This window comes from Podarcis muralis, chromosome 6, assembly GCF_964188315.1.
Source record: "Podarcis muralis chromosome 6, rPodMur119.hap1.1, whole genome shotgun sequence".
In the NCBI taxonomy this organism is placed as follows: Eukaryota; Metazoa; Chordata; class Lepidosauria; order Squamata; family Lacertidae; genus Podarcis; species Podarcis muralis.
This window is the reverse complement of record NC_135660.1, coordinates 33,926,453-33,933,451: the sequence shown is the minus strand read 5'-3', so window position 1 is coordinate 33,933,451 and position 6,999 is coordinate 33,926,453. Positions and strand designations below refer to the sequence as shown.

Here is a 6,999-nt window from a genome sequence, read left to right as displayed (position 1 = left end):
AACCTTTCGATCGGCAAGTCCTAGGCGCTGAGGCTTTAACCCACAGCGCCACCCGCGTCCCCAGATATTGAAAAATAGAGCAGATTAAAAACCAATGCAAACAGATTAGAAGCAGCAGCCAATGAGAAAGAGACAAAAAACAGCAGCAGCAAAGGTCAACTCCCCTTGGTAGGTGAAAGGCCTGTCTGAACAAGAAAGGCCTTGCCAATGAAAAACCAGCAAAGAGGGGACTAGGCAGGTCTCCCTGGGGAGGGAGTTCCAAAATCCAGGTGTATGGATTTTTGGAGTATTCCTTAACAATGATAAGATTGGTCAGTTTCGTATCATTTGTTCTTGTGAATGCAAATTCAGTGGCTTCCTCCGCACAAGTTCTGGAGATAGACAGCTGTGGCAGTGTCATGTTATCTGCACCTCTGTTGTCATCGGATAAAATGGAACTGACACAGCTGCCTATCTCCAGGAAATAACCTGGGTACCAAACTTAAGTTTTGCCCAAGGATCAAAAGTCTACCAGTTATAGCACAAAGCAAGATATGTAGGCAACTCCTGAGAGATTTCATTCCACAGTTCCTATTTAGAAGACTGGCATCGGTTCCAGAAATAAGGCTGTGCACAAGGGGCCGAGCCAAGGGGGCATAAAATTGAGAAGATCCACAATTGAGAAGATCCATCGCGGGAGCCAGATGTTGGTCTCACACAGGGCGCCGTATTACAAAAGATTACCAAAGTCTGCCCCAGTTGGGCACTTCTTAATGCAGTCTATTTTGATGGGAAGATCAAGAGTGTGAGATGTAGGATTCGCAGACCAAAAAAAGTGGAACCTGTACACAAAAGACGACAAAACCACTATCCCCAATTGCCCAGGTGTAACTGGTTCTACCCTTCCATGGGAAACGGTGCCAATTGAGAGGGGCCGCACAGCCTTCACGTAGTGCTCTCATTCTCTGCCGTCTCCTTAACAAAAGATTTCTGCCAGGCATAGCTTTGTAGAGGCTGGACATCTGTCGCTCTTTAGGAGCGGGATGTGTGTGTGCGTGTGTACGATTTGCCCATTGAAAAGTAGTGACCTGTCAGCCTTGATTGATGGTCACAAGCCTCTGGTCTCAACCCCTCCTGTGGGAAAAGAGGGCTAGCCAAGCAATGCCTTCATTCACATGCTAATACCAGACTATAAATGCAAGCAGAGCAGGGCAATCATGTAAGAGAAAGCCCCAGAAGGCAAGGGGAGCAGCCAGCTGCCAAAGGGCTTTCTCCCCTTTCTCCCCTAAGCCTTGGGGCAGGCGAAGTGGATTACAATGACTGCCACAACCCTGGCCAGCTGCGTGCAGAAGCTTTCCAACACCAAAGAGGAAAGGAAGGTATGTCACATTCTGTAAGTGGCTTGAGATAGAAGAAGTCTTGAGGGTTTAAGGATACGCAGTGGGTTGTATCCAACTAACAGCCATTGAAATGAATGGATGTAAGGTTAGGCATGCCCATTCATTTCAATGGCTCTACTCTGAGTAGGACTAACGTTGTGGGCCACCCTATGTGTTCGCATTCTAGTGGTTGCTGTTTCTGTGTTTTACTAGGAGGTAACTCCTAATTTAGCTCTCAAGCAACTAACCCACAGACAGTATCGAGAGATAAGCTAAGAGCTAGTGAGAAGAACACAGAGCAAAGGTAAAGTACAAAACACATGGGTGTGTGCAGGCTCTGACTGTTATCTGTACACACATATTTAATATGGAGTTGTATATTTCAGTCCATACATGTGACCCAGGAGAAAAATATATCTAGTTTATATAAACTATATTTACTGCTCTTAATTTTGCTTTATATGCTTTATTTTAATCACAAACTATTTTTTAAAAAAAGTAGATTATTTGTGTGTATAATTCAGTATATGCTGTTGTAGAAATGAAAGCCGGCAGCACTGCAGGGATTTAATGTTCCACCTGACTTGATTTCCATCACAATCAGCAGCAAAAATACAACTGCAAGTGGTTGTCAAAAGAATTGTCTGACTGGGTGGGTTGTGGAATGAAATTTTAATAAAAACCACAATATATTAGATTATGGGAAACTTGTAAAAAGCTTTTATGGAGAGTTTTATAACAAAGCTCATGCTCCGCACATAATTGAAATCACAGTTTCCTGTTTCTTCCTTGGTAACTGGGTTGTTAGGCAAAACAAATTCAGCAATCCTACGCACACTTACCCGGGAGTAGGGCTTACTTCAGAGTAAACACGCATAGGATTGAGTTGTCAGTTTTCCTTGTCAGACTTTATACAAAATTGAACTAGGTGGAAATCTAGTATATGGGTATTGTGTCAGGAGAGTGTTTGACGACCGAACTGGTAAAATACTGGCCACATTAGTACCCATGAATTATTTGCTGCTATATGGAAAAGGCATCTGTTTTTAAGAACAAAAACATTGAAGCCCTATGTGCATTTGAACTGACAAGACCAGTAGCCAAAAGCAGGACCCAAGCTTTCCATGTAGAAAAGGTACTCTTAACATTCTCCCTTTAATCACTGTAGTTAAGAAAACCTTTGATTGAAAGAAAACGAAGGGAGAGGATCAACAACTGCTTGGACCAGCTCAAGGAGACTGTTGTTGGGGCCTTTCGGCTTGATGTAAGTGTCGGTTTTTAGCGTGCCTCTGCGCCATCTTCCTTTTTGCTTTATTTTTTCAGCATTGTTCAAAAAGAATTCTTTGTCACTAATAACCCACTTTGTTGCTGCACTTTTAAACAGCAATCTAAACTTGAAAAAGCAGATATCCTCGAAATGACGGTAAAGCATCTCCAGAATATCCAAAATAGCAAAGTTATGGGTAAGTGGATTTATGTACTTGTATGCTTTGACCCCTTCATGTTTATTCAAACCTCTGTAACTTCTGCAGTGCTTTGAACATTGTTCCGTCCAATCTTGTTGTTCGAAAAGTAAAACAGAAAAGTCAGAAGGCAGCACTTTTCCAGCCTGATGTTACTGATAAAACTTTGTAAATTGTATAAAACAGTGACACGGAACAGTTTAAGCAGTGACTACTGGACTCCATGCTAAATAAAAAAATACTAAGGCTGCAATCCTATGTATACTTACCTGGGCAAAAGTCTGATCAAGCTCACTTCTGACTAGACATTATAGCACCGAAGGGGCCTTCTCAGACAATCTGCTTACTGTATTGTTTATTGAAGGCTGTCCACACCACTCAACACCTTCAAACAAAACCATAGAATGATCCTATTTCCCAAACATTCATACTGCAGTCCTTGAATTGCAATTCACACCTTCTGGTGTCTCCAATGCCTCAGCAAGTCCACACTATAATGGTGTAAGCCTCTTAAAGAACGTGCTTTCACGAAGTACTTCTCAATATCCCATTTCTAGTTTAGTGTGTTAATGCAAAGCTGAGAGGGGGGAAATTACTGACTGGAAGTACCCATTTTCTTACATGATATCAGTACTTAAGATGGAGGGCTGTTAGCACTGTTCATAGCCATACTATAAAGTATCAGTTGAAGTCCTTGCCTTTAACAGTGCATGTGCAAAGGACTCAACATGGCAGCAACAATAGTTTCATTTATGAAGTTGCGGTGACAGGCACGTTGGGGCTACAACCAGGAACTCATGGCTTCTTGTACAGTTGCCTTGTGTAGTCTGGTGCCGGGACAGGTTGGAGCATCTCCTTGGAAGTAAAGGCTTCACAGGTACTGAGATGGCTCTTCTAACCCAAACTAACCCTTGGTGCCACCTCCACAGAAAGGCCTATAAAGGTTTCCTCTTTAGGCTGGGAGCGTACACCTGGGTAATAATAGCCTTTCTGACTCCCACTTGGTGTAGGCTTGACAAAACATCCCCAGATATATTTTTTCATGTGTGAAGTCCAAAGCATTGAAGATAAAATAACCAGGGTACCAAAATGAGGTAATAGAATGTAACGGTAATTGTATAGAGTTTCCAAGGGCTGTGCATGTTTCAGAGGTGGTCCCCGCAGAGCAAAGCTTTGCCTGAAGGTATTTTGCTCAAATTTTCAGCTAAGTAGCTTAGCAGTAGCTAAATAGCTACTGCCCAGATGTTAACATAGATGGCAATCCTTACTCCACTTACCTGAGATTAAGTCATGTTGAATTAAATTGGACTTACTTCTGAGTGGACATGGCTAGGATTGGTTAGCGGCTTGGTTTCTAACACATTATACATCACTTTGTAAGCAAAGGTGATACTGTGAACCTCCGAGGGTTTGTAGACCATTCTTAGCAACCAAATATATCTTGGTGAACTAAGCACATGAAACAATAATGTTTGCACTTGCAAAGAATACTAAAGTGCTATGCTGAAGCAGGCTATCAGGCTACATTGTTGTCAGTGACAAGAGAATGTGTGTTGCGTGTCGAGGTCCCCAGGGCCACCCCAATAACTCACACATCACACAGAATTTTTTTGTTTAAGATTTTTGGCATAATTTTGGCCACAACTTTATTAAAATACAAATTTGTGAGTGGTTGCTTAGGCATTGGTTGCGACTATCTGCCCCCACCATTGGGGACAGACTGACATTCCGCACGATGCGAAAGTCAGAATAGGGAAATACACTTGGGGGTAACGACGGAGCAGGGAACCTGCCCTCACCCCAAATGCAACCAGGAGCTCATTGCTATGGCCTGAGCCCCCTTGACAGAGTGGACAAGCAATAGTTAGCTCCCAATACCTTCAATGGAATCCCTTGCAGCAGCAGCAGCATTAGAGGGGCAGGCACTCAACCTACCAAGGGCAGGCACTCAACCACTGCCCCTCAACCAACCAAACCATAAACCAATGCCTAACCGCAACCATACAAGTTGTGACAATTTGCTAAGCAGTAGGCAAAAACCAAATGGCCCCAGCCAATCAGCCAGATGGACAAAATTCCTACCAGGCCCCTGCCCCAAGAGCAGATGACTCCATGACAGGCATAGCAAGGTCAAAGCGAACAACCCTAATTCTAGGGAGGGGGGGACGGGCAATCCGATGGAAGGTCGAAAAGAGGAAGCCCTAGCCTCGTGCAAGGAGTTTTAGCATTTCTGGCTGTCAATCAACAAATGGCAACATTAACTTCTTCCCAACAACAAGGGAAGCCCCAATCGCATCAGTGGCCAACGATCAATTAGCCCGCCCCCAACTTTGGAGTGTCCTGGCGGCCCCCACCGCAACACGTGCTCTCCATGAAGGAGAACACGCTTTATATGAAAAGAGGCGACTTTTCATTATATTGGGCAGGGGCGGACGTTGGTTATAAACTGAAGAGTCTTGACAAGGAGTGTCTTCTGTTCTTGTTCAGCAGATTCCAAGATGGGGTTGGAAGCTCAGCAGAGGTACAGCACTGGGTATATCCAGTGTATGCACGAAGTCCACAATCTCCTCCTGACCTGCGAATGGATGGACAAGACCCTTGGGGCACGGCTGCTCAACCACCTGCTGAAATCCTTGCCCAGATCTAGTGAGGAAACCTGCAAGGCAGACTTGAGTTCTACCACCTCTGGGAATAGCACAGGGTCCAACCAATCTCAGGATCAGTTCCAGCCCACTGAAGACAAGTCGGGGTTGAAAAAGCCATTCCAGCCCCAAACCCCCTTGCACTGTAATCAGCGCGAGTCGCCTCCTCCCAGTCAGATCCTGCAGTCTCATTTTGCACACAATGGCATTAACATGGGGTCGTTAGACATGTGGAGACCGTGGTAAAACTTGTCTTGGAGAAACCTTATTTCTAATCTTAGACCCTCTTTTATATGTATCTTATAGATATGCCTCTTTAAAACACTTTTTGGAGCAAGTCTGCTCCTGTAGGTGTACTAAAGACCAGGGTACTTCAAGCCGAAGTCAACCGCTGCGTAGCCTGCATTGTAGAAGGCTGCTATTTTATTGTATTTATTTAATGCATCTAAATTATTTTATAGAATCTTCTCTTGTGCTGTTTAGTGTATGTGACTTATATAATGTTCCTTTTCATATGCTATTAAAAGAATTAACAACTTATTAATAAAAATAGAAACCACAGCGAGATGCTGGTCTTGCGTTTATGCAGCTACTTTTCTTAACTTTTCTTATGCAGCTACTGTTAAATAGGAGCATATTGAGCCAGACCATTGATCCATCGGACTCAATATTGTCTCTACACCAATTGGCAGAAGCTCTCCAGGATTTCAGGCAAGGATTTCTGCAAGTCCTACCTGGAGGTGTCAGAGTTTGAACCCAGAACCTTCTGTGTCATGCAAAGCAGACACCACTGAGCTATTGCCTATTCCAAAACTCAGGAATTTCTACTTCTATTTCCCAGGATTACAGAAAGTAGAGGAAACTTGTCTTCATTGCTCCACTGCAACTGAAGGAAAAAAGAAGAAGCAGTTGTGTCCCTTAGCTTGCAAGTGTTCTAGATGTGCATAAGGCTTTTTATAAGAGAGAGCATCCAAACATGCTATTCCTCACCTGGAGTTTGAGATGGTACTGTTTAGCAAAACTATGCAGCATAGTCCTGGAATAGCTCAGTTGGTAGCGCATGAGACTCTTCATATCAGGGTCATGGGATCGAACCCCACATTGGGTGAAAGATCCCTGCACTGCAGGGAGTTGGGCTACATGACCTTTGTGGTCCCTTCCAACTCTACAGATCTATGATTCTATATGGTTCTCATTGAAGGATCTTGCATCTTCAAGACCTAGGCGGAGACTTGATCAGGGCTTGATAAGGTATTGGTGAAGACTGAGTAGAAAACAGCTGGTATTCTGTAATGTTGGTAATACAGTCGTACCTTGGATCCCGAACGCCCTGGAACTTGGACATTTTGGCTCCCCAACGCCGCAAACCTGGAAGTGATTGTTCTGGTTTGCAAACGTTCTTTTGGGACCTGAACGTCCGACACGGTTTCCATGGCTTCTTACTGGCTGCAGGAGCTTCCTGCAGCCAATCAGAAGCCGCGATTTGGTTTCAAATGTTTTGGAAGTCGAACGGATTTCCAGAAGGGATTCCATTCA

General features: G+C 43.9%; 1 protein-coding gene across 4 annotated transcripts; it reads left to right on the top strand.

The window, feature by feature from the left end:
* Nucleotides 1–1,159: 1,159 nt before the first annotated feature.
* Nucleotides 1,160–6,028, top strand: LOC114597770 (transcription cofactor HES-6-like). Of its 4 annotated transcripts, none has more exons than XM_077929952.1 (4): nucleotides 1,160–1,372; nucleotides 2,527–2,622; nucleotides 2,743–2,821; nucleotides 5,312–6,028. In XM_077929952.1, the coding sequence occupies exons 1-4, from the start codon at nucleotides 1,175–1,177 to the stop codon at nucleotides 5,707–5,709; spliced, it is 771 nt and encodes a 256-aa protein (XP_077786078.1). In that variant the 5' UTR covers nucleotides 1,160–1,174; the 3' UTR covers nucleotides 5,710–6,028. The 4 variants fall into 4 exon arrangements, with proteins under 4 accessions (XP_077786078.1, XP_028586844.2, XP_028586843.1 ...); XM_028731011.2 differs by having other exon boundaries at nucleotides 5,309–6,028; XM_028731010.2 differs by having other exon boundaries at nucleotides 1,194–1,358.
* Nucleotides 6,029–6,999: the final 971 nt, after the last annotated feature.

Bases quoted from the DNA above. Each gene is read 5' to 3' on its own strand.
- LOC114597770 (XM_028731011.2), top strand. From the start codon at position 1,175: ATGCAAGCAGAGCAGGGCAATCATGTAAGAGAAAGCCCCAGAAGGCAA. The intron at 1,373-2,526 runs GTAAGTGGCTTG...TAATCACTGTAG, and splicing joins AGGAAGGTATGTCACATTCT to TTAAGAAAACCTTTGATTGA. The intron at 2,623-2,742 runs GTAAGTGTCGGT...ACTTTTAAACAG, and splicing joins TTGGGGCCTTTCGGCTTGAT to CAATCTAAACTTGAAAAAGC.